At 36.2% G+C, this 19,261-nt stretch overlaps 1 protein-coding gene across 6 annotated transcripts; it reads right to left on the bottom strand.

The window, feature by feature from the left end:
* Positions 1-275: 275 nt before the first annotated feature.
* On the bottom strand, positions 276-19,251 carry LOC112050431 (microprocessor complex subunit DGCR8). 6 transcript variants are annotated; one of them, XM_024088703.2, is made up of 13 exons: positions 19,115-19,251; positions 18,820-18,882; positions 13,549-13,780; positions 11,464-11,592; positions 10,849-10,991; positions 8,743-8,884; positions 7,548-7,860; positions 7,026-7,141; positions 6,288-6,410; positions 5,189-5,376; positions 3,253-3,390; positions 2,552-2,671; positions 276-1,713 (listed from the first exon to the last, which is right to left on the bottom strand). In XM_024088703.2, the coding sequence occupies exons 3-13, from the start codon at positions 13,766-13,768 to the stop codon at positions 1,432-1,434; spliced, it is 1,914 nt and encodes a 637-aa protein (XP_023944471.1). In that variant the 5' UTR covers positions 13,769-13,780; positions 18,820-18,882; positions 19,115-19,251; the 3' UTR covers positions 276-1,431. The 6 variants fall into 6 exon arrangements, with proteins under 6 accessions (XP_023944471.1, XP_023944469.1, XP_023944470.1 ...); XM_024088701.2 differs by having other exon boundaries at positions 19,004-19,232; XM_024088702.2 differs by having other exon boundaries at positions 19,019-19,232.
* Positions 19,252-19,261: the final 10 nt, after the last annotated feature.

Below are 19,261 nucleotides of genomic sequence, written 5' to 3'. Positions count from 1 at the left end.
GTATTTTGGTAATTTAATTCGCTATTGTATAACAAAAATCAGATCTTTAAAATCTTAATTACAACTGCTACAGCATTGAAAAAACTGATTCAGTAAGAAAAATTTCTAGAATCTGAAAAAAATATAACTTGTTCACGCTAGGGATTTTTAGAAAACTATTCAAATAGTTTTAGATTATTAAGTGGTTTATCTACAGTTTGCGTTTTATTCATCAATTACGGAAGTACAGTACATACATAGTGCAGTACTTAAATACAAAAAATAAAACCACTTCATTTGACTACTGATTTATTTTTAAAAGTTACACTGACATCAATTTCTCTAATTGAGAATATTAATTTAAAGATTAAGATTAAAGATACATTTAAGATTAAAAATTAATTGTATTCGTGAAACATTTATTTATAATTCAAGTATATATCATATATTTTGTTTTTTCTTTTTTTTATTATTTACCCTTTTTTACTAAGTTAGCCCTTGACTACAATCTCACCTGATGGTAAGTGATGATGCAATCTAAGATGGAAGAGGGCTAACTTGTTAGAAGTAGGATGAAAATCCACACTCCATTCGGTTTTTACACTGCATTGGACCAGAACGCTAAATCGATTGGCAGTACGTCTTTGTCGGTAGGGTGGAAACTTGCCACGGCCGAAGTCTCCCACCAGCCAAAACATGCATACATATATGACATATTATAACTATATAAATTATAAATAAATGTAACCAAATATATAAATAGAATCTGTTTTTTAAACTTGTGATAAAGTCACTACTCTGACAAACTATACTAATCTTAGGTATTTTTATGGAATGTAAAAATAAAGCTTACTTGAAGTAAAGAAATAAATTACTAATTACTAATTAAAATAAATTGTTTAATATTTAATTAAAATAATTTTATTTATTTATAGTTTATTTTAATTTAAACTAAATTAAAAAAAAACTATAAATACATAAAAAACTACGATTCATACACATAATTTGCTCAGCAACTTGATTAATAATGTTGCTAAGCTGAATACAATATTGTTGAGTAAAATACATCGATCTCATATGAAAAGTGGATGCACAATCAGCGATCAAAAAACGTCCCCACTCAATGAGCGCCAAACACAACTTGGCGCTCAATTCAAGTAGTCGTAATTCAACCCTAAACTCAAACCTTAAGGTTGCATTTGCTCTGAACTTGGGATTTTATTGAATATTGGACTATATTTAAAGGCTGTTAGGTATAATTTTCTTTACCAATAATTCTAAAACTGTCAAAGCAAAATTGGCGAGTTTTTAAGTGAAATTTTGCACATGATTGTGCGTCCTTTTATTATAAGAGGTCAATGGTAAAATACAATAACTTCACAACTACATAGTGGATGCATAAGAGATCAAAATGTTAATGTTAGATAAATTATGAGTTTAAATAGTAAACATTTAGAGGGTAACATTGTTCAGGTCAGATCCTGAGTTAGTTGGCAGATCCTCTTTGACTAATAAGGTGCCGATGGGGACCACAGACTCATCCCGTTCGCGCAGCTTCCTCATCTCGGCGCGCAGTCTATCCAACACAGCGTAGTTGGGCTGGTTGCGACGTGCTTTGTCTTGCAGAAGGGTTATTTCCTGTTCCTCATGCTTCTTTTCTTTAGAGCTTTGCCCAGAGTTGGAGCCGTAGAGACGGAGAAGGGAGCCCCATGAACCAACGTGGGGGTGCAACTCCTAGGAAGAAGTAACTATAAATGAATACTCTATATAAAAAGTCAAAGTTCAAAATTATTTTATGTAGGTACGTTTATAGTGTTTTATAACAAAGTCAAAATATTTGTTATTGTTTTTTTACGTTATTATAAACAAAAGCATAGCGATATTCGGCTGAATACTGAGCACAAGTGTCCTTTCAGAATGAGAGGAGTTAGGCCAATAGTTTCAGGACGCTGGCCCATTGCGGATAGGCAGACTTCACAGATAGAGAATATCGTGCATTTTAAGAAATTTAATATCACGTGCCTCAAACGGTGAAAGAAAATATCGTGAGCAAATCTGCATAACTGAGAATTTTCATAATTAGGCCCCTCTCATCCTGAGAGGAGACTTGTTTTCAACAGAGAGCCGAATATGTGTTGTTAATGATGAATATACACAACAAATAGTTTATTCAACCTTAATGATTGAGCTTAAGGTTGAATTTGCAAATGCGACTACTTAAATTGAGTGCCAAGAAGTTGTGTTTGGCACTCGTTGTGTGAGATCGATAGGTGGACAGTACGTTTTTGCATCCGTGAAATGAATGCCATTGCTTACGAGTATATGCTAATACACAAATTATTTATTTAAATGGTAAAAATAATCTTACAGATAAAATTTTCGTGTCACAGAGTTGCCATACCCTCCAGCACCTACACCGATATTAATAAAGTTTTATATGTACATGCAAATTTTTAGATCTGAGAATTGATCGTTAATCTATTTTTCACACCCCTAAGTAAAAACGGTGGTTCACACCATATAAGGCAAAACGTTTGCCAGGTCAGCTAGTAAATCTATATTATGGTAATACCTGCAAGATGGCCTGGGCAGCTTGTTGTTTGGCAGCCTTCTTGTTTCTGCAGATGACGGTCGCGCTGTGTTTCCCCACCTTCATGGTCATCTCGATATCCTGGCCCGCTACTGTCTTCGACTGTTATACAACAGGTGCAATTAATGATCATCGCCATTATCCGGTTATTAAATGACTCACTACAGGGTAGGGACTCTTATAGAAGATGTGTAGTGCTTAGACCTATCACTATCACGGCGGGCTGAGGTTGAAAATTTGTTAGAAGCAATCATTATCAAATGTTAACATTAATGACTGGGGCCGACGGCTTAACGTGCTCACCGAGGTATGGAAGTGTAACTAGGAGGCTTGCGCAAAGTGGCGTGCAGTGACGGCGTTAGAGTTTAAGGAAAAAGAAATAATTTATTGCACACAAAAATACAATATATAAATAAAAACATTAAAACAATTAATAATCTAAGCTTACCCTGCAAAGGCGGCCTTATAAGTAATCTGTACCAGGCAACCCCTGTCGAGAGGACTTGCGAAAAGCGTGAAGTGCAATACATTTTATACAAATGTTATGTATACAAATATACAAATACATATATTATTTATGTATGTATTACACATACATACTAAATATATAAAATATACTACTCGTATATGTATAACAATAAAACAAAGTTAAATAAATAGTTAAGGTACAGTTGAGATCTTACCTCGGTGTGGATGTGGCGGTCGCTAGCGCCGAAGTTCCGTAGCAGACACGTGCGCAGGATGGCGTGCGGCGACGGCTCGCCCGTCGTGGCGCAGAACTCGGCCACGCGGGGGTCTTTGATGCCCACGTCGTCATAAAACTGCCAAACAATTCCAAACAAACATTAGTGATGAATATATAAAAACAATTCGATTCAATTTATTTATTTGCGATTGTATAGTTAGGTACATTAGCTGGTATACAGTTGTGGTGTTGAAGTAGGTACATTATACAATTCGCCATATACCGTCATGCAAATTTCTTAAAACACTATCTAAAAATCACTAGTCAAAATAAATACAAAATTAAATTTGTTTTTTACAATATCATATGCGCACTATATTTATGTAATTTCAAATTACTTATTTTCTAAAGTGACAATCAATTACGTCAAAGTTTATTAAAAAATGACAATTAAATAATCTTTAATATATAGATTAGTAACATTTCTTGAGCAATAATTCTTTGATCTTATTTTTAAATACGGCAGCACTCAAGTTTCTGTCGGCTAACTCTTTATTTTACAATTTATTGTACAATTTAGTTTATTTTACAATTTATTGTACAATTTAGCAGTTTATTGTACAATTTAGGTGCCACGTGAAATATGCTATTATTATATAAAGATGTTTTGTGCCATGTTTAACATATTTTAATTTTTCTACGTTTACTATCTGAATATTCAAACAGTTGACTATTAGTTTTCATAAATACTAGTGCCTCATAAATATACAGGCATGGGCAGTTCATAATTTTAATTTTTTTTTAAATTATGACCTGCCCATAGGACTTAAATGCCATATTGATCACGGTCAAATAAATTTCCCCAGAATATTATACCGTAGCATAGATTTGCTGTAACATATGCATGCATGACAAAGTAGCTTGGAAATGAATTTTTTTACATGACTGGCTACTTTATACACCTATTGTTAAATGGTGATAAACTAAGAAAGAAAAAACTTGGTGAATCCTCGTAAATTTAATTTTGAGTTTTCGACTAATATTATTATCACCATTTTCTTATAATATTAATACCTGACCTTACGAACGTGCTTGTAAACTAAGCCTAATTGAAATTAATAAATATTGACCTGACTGATATCGGTAATGTTACAAAATACTCTAAATAATAGTGCAGCCACAGAAAGCATGCGTTTCTGGTGTCTGTCTGCTGGAATTATGTAATACTACCTATAACCACAGAGCATTGATATAAATAACTAGATTGCTGATAAGTGCTTCACCCTTAACCTCATAATCAGTTACGGTTATTATCACTATCTATAGTAGGTAGTGCACACGACTATCTAGCGAAACCACTACGGCGACACCGGGGGGGGGTTTAGGCGAGCGCAGAAGCATCGCCTGGTGCACGACGGCTAAAATAAAGATAGAGGACGGAACGGCTTTTTTATTCTTTACAAGTTAGCCCTTGACTACAATCTCACCTGATGGTAAGTGATGATGCAATCTAAGATGGAAACGGGCTAACTTGTTAGGAGGAGGATGAAAATCCACACTCCTTTCGGTTTCTACACGACATCGTACCGAAACGCTAAATCGCTTGGCGGTACGTCTTTGTCGGTATGGTGGTATCTAGCCACGGCCTAAGCCTCCCACCAGCCAAACTTGGACCAATTAAGAAAACTTCAACCGGCCCAGCCGGGGATCGAACCCAGGATCTCCGTCTTGTAAATCCACCGCGCATACCACTGCGCCACGGAGGGCGTCTCCTATGAGACTCGGGCCTCGGCTTAGAGGGCCATTCGGGAGGGTGCCACCGTGACCTGAGTGAATCAGTCCGGACGTCCCCGAGATCATGAGTTACAAAACCCACCACAATCGGACAGATTCTATCTAGCACTGTATCTGAGAATAAACGATTGGAGACTCACCTCAAAGTCAGTTTGTTTGCTGGAGCGCGCGGGGGGATCTTCCAACTGTTCGCCCACCTCGGGGATGAGGACATTCAGCGAGGCGCGCGCGGCGGCGCTCTTGGCCTGCCGCTTGCTGGAGCCGTGGCCCACGCCGTACTTTATGCCGCCGATTGTCACCGACGCTTCGTAGGGCGTGGAAGCGTTCTCTGCCAGTTCGAGGCCGCACCGGAACAGAATAATGCGATATGATTAGTATTATATAGAACAAAATTCGACCGTAATAGGCTAGTTGACACTTTTTTGTTAAATGGTCTTAAATAGTTCACTTCTATTAGACTGAATTTCATTGTTCATATTTCTTTGAAACGCGATTTTACATGACGCGTTTTTGACAATACAAGCCAAAACGCCTGTCGGCCATGACAGTCTAAGTTTCGACTGTTTCGTAACGTCACTTTATTAAATCCCATACAAATGGAGCATTTGACAAAAATATTAGATAACAATTAGTTCGACGTTTAGTACGTCAAGTTACTTGTGTGTTAGTGTTAGTGACGTCACAAAATGGACGTCAGCGTTTTTGACGTTTGGAAAATTTGAAACAATTCGTGATATTTAAATTAAAATTTATAAGAAATCCTTAACTTTAATTTATATCGATATATTTCGGACCCTTATTCCATGTAGGTACTGCACGAAATTAATATTGTTTATATTAAATTTGATATTAGTCAACTACCTTATTCAAATAAATAAAAAATAAATAAATAAATAAATAAGTAAAAATAACGTTATTGTTTAAATAGCGTTAATCGACCACAACTAACATTGAGATGTGGAAATTTCCTAGACCTAGATAGACCTAGTAACACATCTATAGTATTTAACATCATTGAGTCAAACGCGTTGGATCTTGGCACTTTGGCAGACTTCACACACCCTGAGAACACTACAGAGAGTCCCCAGGGGTGCAGGTTTCCTCACGATGTTTTCCTTCACCGTTGAAGCGAGTGATACTCGATTGCTGTGGTCGAGTGGTTCGCATTGGACCGAGCGCCGACCTTAGGTACGAAAGTCGAAATCTCAATCCAGCGATCATTAGTCTGAGATAAGCTACCGATGTGTTTGTATTCGTAGACCGGCTGTTTGTGCAGCGCGCGGTTGACGTATTCGTGGAACACCGACAGGCAGCTGTTGCTGTTCATGTTCATGACCCAGTTGCGCTTGGCACCCTTCCCGTCTGTAACAACATAATACAAACTTTTATATCATATATTTATAGCCTCAATAACTCAACGGTAAGAGCGGTCGGCCGCCCCGTTGGTCTATTGTCGTACCCACCCTAACATAGTCTTTCCCGACTAATTGGAGGGGAATGGGAATATTGGTCATACTAAATAAAAAAAAATCGCGAGCGACAAACGTCGCTCGATCTCGTGTTGGGTCGTGTCGACGCTAGGTGGCGCGACTTGTTTCCGTAAAGAGTAGGGAGTTAGAGAGGGGTAGCGATCCGGCGATATAAGACGCTAGCCGTACGGTCGGCTTCAGTATTCGATATATTCGAGCAGTCCACATTTCTTGCTGTGTGATTCTTTATGGGTTACTTGAGATAAGCGGGGATAATAGCTTGAGCAGTGAATGGCGAGTGTTGGCAAGTGGGAAGGGATCCATTAAACCTGCATCCGGAGTTACAAGCCACTGGGACTGCTCAATGTATTCTCTTCCATTCTAGGGTTTGTTATGATTACAGTTTGATTTGTTAATTAAGTTGTCCTGACAAATATTGTGTACCCATGCTATCTGAAAAATACTTTAATATGTCTTAACTATGAATACTCATACAAAACAAGGATACCTTTATCTTGTCCGGAATTTCCTACTGGTATACTGATGAGCTTCGCCCCTTCTGGCATTTTCGGATATTGTAATGCTTTCTTTGCTTTTACAAATCTTCGACGTGCTAACCAAGTTCTAAAATTTAAAAATGCATACATTACAATTAAATATATAATAGTAATAGGGACTTAAGTGTGTATAGCTGGCTATACACACTTAAACCCGCGACGTTTTAAATAAAATTTTTGCGAACTTTTAATAAAAAGCTTTAAACTTTCTGCATTTATACATTATACTAACTTAAAGTAATTATTCAACTTACATACAACGTTACATACTTCTCCTGAAAAGTTCGCAAGTACTGTTTAGGCGATTATGTACAAAAACTACACGGCACGCCAAATATCAAACTTAAACCACTATTCAGTGTAATCAATTTCATAAAATATAAGAACCGAAGATGTAAATAACGCAACTTTCTAAAGCATCAATATACCTACACTATTTATGAAACAAAATGAAAAAAAGAAAGTGTACTTGCTTAAATTGTAGACTTTGTACTGTCTTAAACTTAAAGAGTTTTTTGCAGTAGTCATTGAGCTGTTCAGGAGTCAAGTGCTGTTTGTTCCAATTGTTGTTGATGTTTTGGACACGCGGCGCCGGTATAACGTCCCCACTCGGCAGAATCACTGGCTGTCTACTCATCGGTACATCGACATTGGAAGTATCGTCACACACTTTATCCTTTTGATCTTCTTTATCAGCCAATAGAGGCATAGCTTCCTCTTTAGTTGTCTCCGCTCCCTCTTTAGTCACATCTGATACCGTATTCACATCACTTTTGGCAACAGATTCTGTAGGATTTATTAAATAATTAAAAGTGTTTTGATTTTTCGTTACGTTGTATACAGAGTGAGAGGAAAAAGATGCTTTCCTTGCAAGGGCTTAAAGTTGCGCACATTTTTTTTCTTTTTTAAAGAATATTGGTCATATCTTTATTTAAATATGACCAATATTCCCATTCCCCTGCAATTAGTCGGACATTTGCTACTAATTTAGTCATAATACATCCTGTCCAAAACATAGAAATTTTTGAGTTATGGAATTAAGAATTTTAATTGAAATATTCAATTTAAAATTAACTGCTGTAACAGAAAATACTGTATTTTTAATTAAGGCCAAAACACTATTATTTTTTTAGAAAAAAAAACGGTAATAAATATCGGATTACAAAAAAATGTATGGACATTACGTACAAATTATAAAACTAACATCCTTAGTTCATAAGCTATTCAAAAAGTTACAGATGCCTACAAAAAAACTACCAAGTACAATTTTTCAATTTGAAGCATGTTACAACTAATTGATTAATTTTAGGAATAACAATAATTTGAAAATTGTTTTATGATCATAAAAGAAAAACCAGTAATGACTCCATAACTCAGAGATTACTATGTTACAGACAGGGTGTTATATGACTAAATTAGTAGCAAATCTACTCAACTTTAAGCCAAGGAATTTATTTGGTTTCCCATCACCCTGTATAATTAAATCATCAGCAAAATCTACTTTCGCCGGTTCAATGCACTGGATATATGTGCCATTCTTATTTACTGCAGGGAACTTTTTTCCATTTATCTTTTCATTACTATTTATATCGCTTAACGAGCATTTAATAACCAAAGAAGAATAATATATAGCCTAGCCTAGTCTAAGATTAGCTTCGACGTCCTTACCCATGCTTTCTTTAGCCACGTTTTGTGACAGATTTTTAACTTGTTCTTCTACTTTACGGTCAATTTCTTTTTCTTTTTCGACCTCTTCTAAACCGCGTCTGTATGCCAAGCAAGGTATGGCGGTTATAGGTATATCGTGATTCTGAAACGCATACAATTTGAATAAAAAAATTCAGGCATTGGAAACTCAAATTAACATAATATAAAAAAACTTATTAACAAAAATGGAGCCGACTTTAAAATCAAAAAAATAAATAACATCTTAACTTAATCTTAACATCAAAATAACATCTTATGCGCTATCACTTTTAAGGCGGTGCTAAGCCAGTGACACGTTTATTAAAGCCATTTCTGAAAGAACCACGGCAAAGAACTGTCTTTAAATCTTAAACTTTATGATTGGCTATATATTTGGTACCGCTACTGAACTCTGAAAAATCGACTTCTCCTCGGTTAAAAACAAAATTGAATCGCACCGACTGAAAGCTTCAACCTAATCCTTCAAACTACGCAATGGATTATAATGAAGTCATTGTTAGCTATAGCAAGGTCTTATAGTTTAATTATTAAAGTTGTGGGCCAGGGTTTCCTCATATAGAATAGTGCGATATATAAACAAGTGCATTGTTACCAAGGACCTAGTTACTTAAAGTTTACAATTACTGGTAACAAAATTAGGTAAGTGAACATGTTGTTTACAGTGATTTCTTAGGATTATTTTAAAATATTACCCTTGTTTACGAGTAACGAAAATCTCGCCAAAAATATTTTCATATAAATTAAGGCCAACGCGTATTGCTCACACTGTAAAAAAGTTATCAGATCTCATGTAAAGTAAAACTTTTAACTCTACATGCCCTGAACACTTTATAGAGCGTATTGTGTTCGCCAAAGAACATTGAACGGTAAGCTAGATTTTTTAAAATTATTTTGCTTTATACAGATTATCAATAAAGAATAATAAGTAATTGTGAAGAATAATTATTCAACAATCAACTGTAACCCAAGGAAATTGAGTTTCTTTTTGAAACAATGAAGAATAAGATATTCCTTATTTTCTGTCAAAATCATAAAGTTTGTTAGTGTGTGCTGTATTTTTACACTACAGGTGTGTTCGTTTAGGCCACGCTCCCTGAGGCTGACAGATTTTATCGTCGTATTCCCACGAACATACGGCGATATTATCTACATTCTACGGGAATATGTTACTCGCCAATAAATAGCGTTCCATTGATGAAAGAATTTTTAAAATCAGTCCTGTAATTTCATAGAGCCTAACTATTAAACAAAAATGTACTGTACGTACGTATATAAGTAAGTACGTATATAAGTAGTGTAGTACGTATATAAATAAATACAATCTTAAACTCAGTAAGAAGGTTAGACAATTTGAATAAAGTTTGGTATTAGATAAGAATTTGTTTTGGAAAATCCAGTTACCGCGGGATTTCTGAAAAACTGAATACCACGCGGACGAAGTCGCGGGCGATCGCTAGTATTGAATAAGTTGTACATCAAATCTCTAGAATATGGCGTTACAAGATCTACAATTAGTAATTTACAAATATACCATCACCGTCCAGATTTTAAACATCAAACGATCGTTATTAAGCGATTTGAAGAAGATTAGTAAGAATCCTTTCTGCATTGTATTAGTATAGATAAATACACAATGACAAAACACTGCATCTAAAAAAATTTAAAAATCCACTATTGAAAAATCACAGTCCCCTACTATTTGTATGATGTATATACATACGTATATATAGCTTGGAAACTTCGTCCGTAACACTCCCAATGGTCCTCGCGGGCCGGGGGGCGTGTAGCGATGATGAAAAACCCACGACTGATGCACCTCACTTCCACGCACGCAAGATTTTACACCCGAGCAGTCTTTCCCCCCGTCGCCCGCATATCATGGGAGTGTCATCAACACACTTGCAAGACTATAGTGTATACTATTAATGCATTACTTGGTATTTTTAAGTGTTGAACAAAATAAAAATGTACATGCAACCATGTTTGAGGACCTCATTTACAAGTCTTACTGCAAGACATTGATGATGCAGTGTAATGTCATAGTACGGCGGAATGAGCATCACTTACACGACAGTTACTGCTCCCGAGGAAGTAAGGTTTGGAAAGCGTGCAAACACGTGATGGCTTATGAAAGTAAATAGGCATTCCACTCTGATGTTTCAGAGTGATCCAATCCAAGGGTAGAGATTGAAACTGGTCAACGCCTATGTCTACAAAGAATATATACTATTAATATATATATACATATATAATTAATATTGCATAATATACCATTTAAGATACCATACTACAATATAATAGAATTTAGAAAAAAAAAGCTTTGTTAATATGAAAATATATAGTTAGTATGAAACAAGTCACCGACATAGCTCAAAGAGTCGCGAAGCTTAAATGGCAATGAGTGAGGCACTTAGTTCGAAGAGCTGATGGACATCGGGGTCCCAAGGTGCTGGAATGGCGACCCCACACTAAAAAGCGCAGTGTTGGTAACCCCTACAAGGTGGACTGACGATATCAAGTTGCAGGGATTCGCTGGATGCAGACTACTCAGGATTGTGATGTTTGGTGTCTCTACAAAAAAGTTTGTGAAGTCTCTACAAAATGCCTATGTACTGCAGTCCGTCAGCTGATATATGATGATGATGATGATGATGATGAACCTATATGAGACAGAATCGTTACCTTCAAGGACAGTTTTTGTCCGGGTGATAAATGTCTGCTCTTTAGGTTTTGGAGCTTTTTTAAAGTCATCTGGAAGATCTTCATCTAGCATTTTTTCAATTTCTTCCTCCGGCAAACCTTCGGATTTATCTAAAAGTAAAGTAATTTGGAACTTGCATGCTATTTTGTGGAGAATTATATGCATCTCCTTAAAAATCTATATATTTACAATTTGCAAATAAATAATTTGAATTTCCCTTGAAGTCCCTACAAAAGGCCTATGTACTGCAGTGAACGTCCATTAGCTGGTATGATAATGCAATATGCATGCTTCGACGCGTCAGTCTCGCAGCTAGTTGGTCGCTTAGTTCATATAGCACCTACGAGTATTAAATCCATGAATAATACTAGATCGTGTTTATACAAGCAGTTATTCGTCACATGTGTTGTTTGTGTGTTGCAGCGGTGATAAAAAGATTACGTATTTTGAGTTTGTTCAAAACAATATACTAAGGGAGAAGCCACACTGTGCGGAGAGATCGCGGCGCGGCGCTGGAGCGGTGTCGATGTGGCGGCCTGCATATAATTATCAATGATATGCTACACGGTGCGTTCCGACGCCGCGCCGCTGGCACGCCACAACACAGTGCGATGCGTTAGCGGCACGGCGCTGGAGCGGCGTCGCTGCGGCGTCCCGCATACAAATATCACAGATGAATGCACCGCAGGCACACTTTCTGCCTCGGCACCGCAACGGCGCCGTACCGCGGCGTCGCGCACCGCATGTGTACGATGCGGCAAAACGTCTCCGGCGCGGCGCCGCACCACACCGTGTGGCTTCACTCTAACTAAAATAAAATAACTGAATTTGAAAGTTACTTTTGTCTACTTAGTGATCTCGAAATCTATTTAACGTGAAAACATGAAATTTGGTTTACGAACTACAGCTCCAATAGTTGATGAAATATTAACATCTAAAAATCGTACAATTTAAAATGATCTACAGATAGACCAAAATGTTTACATACTTCTAGATGACCTAGATAGTTGAAATTTGGTATCCAGCTAGATAATTGTGTACATATAAAAGAAGAAAATCTGAAAACAATTGAAAGAATTGAGTTCTTTTTTAATTTTCAATTTATTTTAGTATGGATTGCACCGGCTAATCAATTTGAAACAAGACTTGAATTTAAGATTTTGAAAGGCCATAAGCCTTTTGATAAAAAAATTATTTAAAATATAAATTTAGATCGTTAAATTAATTGCTTTCAGATTCTAAGCAATAAATTGTGTATATTTTTATTTATGTTAATATCAACCAACCAACGTATTACCACCACCCACTACAGCCTTACAATCACGCATCTTTATAATATTAGCATAGATTTATGTATTTTCAGGGATCATAAGCTTGCGAGTGTCACATACTATATTTTATTCCCGTTTTCCCACAGGAATGGGAACAACGCGGTTAAAACCGCGGGGCAGTTATAATTAATATATAAAAATAATAATTATTATTATTGACGACCTATGCACTAGCTTTTATCTATATGTTCTTATGTATTTACGTATATTTATCACTTATCTTACCCAACACAAACTACTTACCTTGGGGCTAGATGAAGAATAATGTACTGTCCTTTTATCTTTACTAATATTAAAAAGAGGAATGATGTGTTTGTTTGTTTGCATTGAACAGGCTCCGAAACTACTGCCCCCCTAGCCAAGTGGCACGTCGATTGTCTTTCTACGATCGCTAACGCTTTGAAAACTAGAAAGATGTATGGGAATGACATCGACAGGTCACGTGATCAAAATCTGTCATTCCCATACATTTTTCTATTTTTCGAAGCGTTAGCGATCGTTGAAAGAGAATCGACGTGCCACTTGGCAACGGGGCGTCTGCCTTTAGATCTTCACAAAAAGTAATGATATCCTATCAAAACTGAAATATGAAAATGGGAGCCAAATTCAATATTATAAATGGGTGTCGTTATCGATTTTGTCAGCAAAAGAAATGATATCAAAGGGGTTGCCAAATTCTATAGATTATAGAACTTAATTAAAAATCACAAATTCCTTAAACAAATATATACATACCATCAGAGCTGTCGGAGTTTTCAAAACTGCTGTCATTCTCATTAGATTTCACCTCATCTAGAATTTTGAACTCTTGCAAATTTTGTATTTCCTTCGAACTAACAAAACTTTCTGTTTTGACCTCATCAATTGGCATATCATCTCCATTCACATCTGACAATTTTGATTCTGGTTTGTGTTTCTTACTTGGTGGAGTAATGTCTTCAGTTTCTTCACTCATTTTATCAAATACCTAAAATTTTAGCACGTAATTTATTATTTTTATTATCAACCCTTATTATTATAAATTATTGCCTGAGGCCGTATAGATGCGTAAAATGCGCACAAGATCACAAAACATCAGACTGCCTTAAAACTAATAGAAATACCCCAGCTACATGTGCACTTTGTTTTGGAGCACATCCCGCAAACTATAAAGGATGTCAAGTATACAGGGAAATACTACAAAGAAAACATAAATTACTGCCAAGCAAGAAAATGAAAACACAAGAGAGAGATGACGAAAACCTGCAAAACAGATCAGGAACTAGATCAGAGAAGAGAACTTACGCGGAAACGCTCAAATCTCTTATACCAAACAAAAATAAGAATTCTGAAACACCTTTGATTACTAATAATTCCATATATTGGAATTTAGAGTTCAATCAAAAAAATTTTACTTAATCATACAACAAATGAGTTTACTGCCCACCGAAACTCAAAGTAACAATGGAGTTGTTCTCACAATATCTAGACTTAAATATCTAGACTCTTGGAAATCGATACATAGCGGGCGGAAACTGAAATGCCAAACATGTTCACTGGGGATCTAAATTAGTGACAACTAGAGGTAGAGAACTGAAAAAAGCTTTAGGTGCTCTACAACTTGTAACGTTTTCACAGTCTGAACCTACAGATCCTAACAGACTAACTGTTTCTTTATTGCAAAAGGTTTATCAAAACTATTTTTTCACGTTGTTAAATTCTTGGATGGTTCCTCTGACCACGTTCCTGTTATACTAACTGCCAGTACAACAGTTCTCAACTTCGACAAACTTTTAAAATTGTACAACCATCGAACAGACTGAATGCCTTTCGCGAAGTTCTTGAAGTAAAACTACAGCTACAAATTAGCTTGAAAAGAGATGAAGATATTGAAAATGCAGCAAAAGAAATCACAGTGGCAATCCAAGAAGCCTGCTGGTAGTGTACGCCTGAAACTACAAACTTACATCCTCGACAAAAAATAGTTCCATGGACAAAGAGAAGATACAAGAGAAAAGGCGACTTCGTAGATAATATACTAGACCAGACAGATGGACAGATGGAAACTTCAAGCTAGTGGCTCAAAACATTCACAACATTCACTTTAAGAACTGGTGATTGTCCTCCAGTTAGGCTTGTTAACAAACAACTACCCCACACTAATTGTGTTAAATATCTGGGTATTCACCTAGATCGAAAAATGACCTGACCTTTAGATCAATTATAATACATTCTTTCTTACCTTTTCGTAGCCCGGACGGATGTTTTGAGCTACAGAATGGTGGCTGGATGGAGCAGGCGCGTACAACACAATCGATAAACGATTAACGATTTTTCGATGTAAAGAGAAAGATATAATAGCTAATTAATACACCATCACTTTAGCCACACATAAATAAATAATATCTACATTGTATTTAATCTTGATTATAATACCAACTCGTAAATCTACGATTCTACGAGAGCTTTCCTATCTTGTAAACAAATCATCATCATCATATTATCTACGAAATTTCAAGTCAGTGATCAAAATTTTCACTGTTTCATAAAACAAATCACTCACATAGATCTTATTTGTTAAAGTGTAATATTTGAACATTATAATTTTTTTTTTTTTTTTTTTATTGTTTACAAGTTAGCCCTTGACTACAATCTCACCTGATGGTAAGCGATGATGTAGTCTTAGAAGGAAGCGAGCTAACTCGTATGGAGGAGGATGAAAATCCACACCCCTTTCGGTTTCTACACGGCATCGTACCGGAACGCTAAATCGCTTGGCGGTACGTCTTTGCCGGTAGGGTGGTAACTAGCCACGGCCGAAGCCTCCCACCAGCCAGACCTGGACCAATTAAGAAAATCTCAATCTGCCCAGCCGGGGATCGAACCCAGGACCTCCGTTTTTTGTAAATCCACCGCGCATACTACTGCGCCACGGAGGCCGTCATAATAAACACAATAGTAACACATTTTAAGCAGTTCTAAATATTATTTCACCTCGCAGAAATATTCAAGCCAAATACGGTACCGGGAAATATAGACAACATTGATAATATATTAGACCAGAACTTTCAGCTAGATTTACATCTTAATGACACATTTATGTTCTAGTCTAATATATCCTATCCAGGAAATTCGAAGAACATTCATAATTTTGAAAGACAAGGAAGCCCCAGAATTTGACCTAATGTCTATTAGGTCATAAAGGAGCTCCCTAAAAAAGCCATTATGTGTCTAACTATACTTTACAACAGCATTATCAGAATTGGACATTTTCCACTATTATGGAAAATATCTCAAGTAATAATGAGCTGCAAACCTGGTAAACCTACTAGTAATGTTACTTCTTATAAACCTATAAGTCTGTATGAAAAGGTATTGCTAAATAGATTGCTGCCTGACCATCAATTTGGTTTTAGGAGGGATCATGCAAACATTAAACAAGTTCATTGTGCATGTCATATCATTAGAGGAGCACTTGAACACAAACAATATTGCTCCTCTGTATTCCTCGATATACAACAAGCCTTTGATAAAGTTTGGCATAGAGGCTTGTTGTGCAAAACCAAAATGCTATTACCACACACTTTTTATGCTCTAGTCCTACCTCTCTGACAGAATCTTCCAAGTTAAGGAAGGTGAATTTACCGCAGGTTTCTATGAAATTAAAGCTGGAGTACCCCAGGGCCCAGTGTTGGGTCCAGTCCTATACACATTATTTACTTCTGATCTACCACAAACCCCTGGAGTATCAGTAGCAACTTTTGCTGACGACACAGCATTACTAGCCCCTCACAAAAATTCTGTAGTAGCATCAGAGATCTTACAAAAAAGTCTACAAAAAACCCAGAGATTTGGACAGAGAAGTTGGACAGATGGAAAATTCAAGCTAGTGCCTCAGAATCACAGCACATCACATTCACATTAAGAACTGGTGATTGTCCTTCATTTAGGCTTGGTAACAAACAACTAACTCACACTAATTGTGTTAGATATCTGGGTATTCACCTATACTACAGCCTTTCTTGATGAGTACTGTTTACTAACAAAGAAATTATGTATGAAGGTAGAAAACACATGTCATTTCATAACTTATTTATTTTAAATTGTGTAACGTTTGTTTATAAAATGTTATAATAAATATATTAACCACATCTAATTGTTCTAAGCTTATTAATCAAATTTATTTTCATTAATTGAAGAACAAGTTAATTATAATTATTATTAGGTGTGAAATGACAAGTGATTTATACCCTCATTTTTAATTTATTTGTTGGTAAACAGTACTCATCAAGAAAGGCTGTAGTATAGATCGAAAGATGACCTGAAGACAACATATTGAAGCAAAATGGGAGGAATTAAAACTGAAGTGGAGAAGGGATTTCACTGGTTGCTTTCGAGAAACTCGAAACTATCACTGGACAACAAACTTCACAAAGCTGCATTGAAACTAATATGGTAATATGGAATACAGCTCTGGGGTTCCGCTTGTGACTCCAGCATCTCAATAATTCAAAGAGCTGAGGACTACATACTCAAGCAAATGTGCAATGCATCATGGTTCATTAAAAATAGCGAGATTCATGAGTATCTGTGTATCAAAACAGTGAAAGAGGAATTCCAACAGTGTAGCAGGACATATAAAGAGCAATTGGAACGCCATCCACTGGCAGCTCAGCTCACTATACCAGACTATCTCAAACGCCAGAAAAGAAAAATAATCTTGGAGCTGGATGTGTAATACTCCAGTCTTAACTACAATATGAATGTCTCTAGTAGGGGATACTCATGTAATACCGACATCAAACCTAAAACCCATCTGCTCATAGTCTTTTTGACTGATTGCACAATATTTCATGTGTGTATTTCACCTGACCTTGTCAGAAGGAAAGTAATGTTTTTCGAGTGTATGTATGTGTGTATGTATGTATGTTCATAAATAATCTTTGGCTCGCCCTACAGCCCAAAAGGCTGGATGGTTTATGACACATGAGGTGTCATTAAATTTGTCAGAATTGTAGTGGCATAAGCTATATAAATTTTCAAAATGATGTCTGTGAATAAAAATAGTCAAAAGTTTAATTATTCATTCGCTTTTATCTCAAAATAATTTTTTTTTGTACAGCTAATCTGCAATCACTCGTAAGACTATAAACAAATATGTTGCAAGTGTCTTTGTCTTGTGATGGTCAACCCTCATTAGGAGTCGGAACTCATTTGGTGCATCTTGTTTTTCAAATGTCCAGGTTGAGTATGTGTTTATGTTTAAGACCCCTCGGACAGTCATCAGTCAAGAGTATGTTTGCCAAGATATTAGGGTGAATAAAGACTCACTTCTTGTACCTTTTGGCCCCCTAACTTCAACCTTTACTGTGCAAATTTGCAAATTATGGTGTACTTCCTCTTTTGTGATAAACCACAGCGAGTTGACGAATTCACAACTCTAAATTGATATAAATTATTGTTTTCAATTACTAATTGAATGCATGCACTAGAAAGCGCAGTGTTGGCCGACCTCCCACCAGGTGGACTGACAACATCAAACAAGTCACAGGGATTTGCTAGATGCAGGCGGCTATGGTTTGTGATATTTAGAAGTCCCTACAAAAGGCCTTTGGCTTGCAGTGGACATCCACCAGCTGATATAATGATGTTGGATGATGATGACACCAACCGTAATACCAAAATGGCGTTTTTCCACCCATCCCTAAGAGTCTTAGCTGCCAGATAGGTAGACATGCCAATTGCCATGATGTTCTGGCAACTGAGAAAAGTGGACTATCATGGCAACTGAAAAGTATATACTAGATTATAAAATAAAAAGACATAATGAGAACATAATATTAATTACGTCTATTAAGATGAATGTTTAAATAGCGTCCCTTTTTGGAAAAGGGCGGCTCAGAATTAGATAAAGTAGCGCGAGTTTGTTTACTGTAAACATTTCGTTGACAAATTATTTATTATTATTTGCGTTTTATTATGTAGGAAAGCAGTAAACAGGTACAATTATAATACATTCTTTCTTACCTTTTCGCAGCCCGGACCGATGATTTGAGCTACAGAATGGTGGCTGGAGGAGCAGGCGCGTACCTACAGCACAATCGATAAACGATTAACGATTTTCCGATGTAAAGAGAAAGATATAGTAGCTACCTATTACACCATATCACTTTAGCTACACATAAATAAATAATATCTACATTGTACATACTCTTGATTTGATTACCGACTCGTAAATCTATGATTCTACGAGAGCTTTCCCATCTTGTAAACAAAGGGATCCTTTACGAAATTTCAAGTCAGGGATCAACAAATCACTCACATAGATCTTATTTGTTAAAGTGTAATTTTTGAACTTTATAATAAACACAGTAGTAACACATTTTAAGCAGTTCTAAATATTATTTTATCAGAAATACAAACAGGTTATTAAAATAAAAACACAGACAAATAACCTTTGACAAGTTTG

Source organism: Bicyclus anynana, chromosome Z (genome assembly GCF_947172395.1).
Source record: "Bicyclus anynana chromosome Z, ilBicAnyn1.1, whole genome shotgun sequence".
In the NCBI taxonomy this organism is placed as follows: Eukaryota; Metazoa; Arthropoda; class Insecta; order Lepidoptera; family Nymphalidae; genus Bicyclus; species Bicyclus anynana.
The sequence above is the reverse complement of the archived record's forward strand: the minus strand, read 5'-3'. Positions and strand labels throughout refer to the sequence as shown.

What these genes read in the sequence shown, in the direction of transcription:
- LOC112050431 (XM_024088703.2), bottom strand. Translation starts at nt 13,768, where the DNA reads ATGAGTGAAGAAACTGAAGACATTACTCCACCAAGTAAGAAACACAAA. An exon ending in AAACTCCGACAGCTCTGATG is followed by an intron (nt 11,593 to 13,548) that starts GTATGTATATAT and finishes CTTTACTTTTAG; the next exon opens with ATAAATCCGAAGGTTTGCCG. An exon ending in GCAAACAAACTGACTTTGAG is followed by an intron (nt 3,391 to 5,188) that starts GTGAGTCTCCAA and finishes ATTGTTTGGCAG; the next exon opens with TTTTATGACGACGTGGGCAT.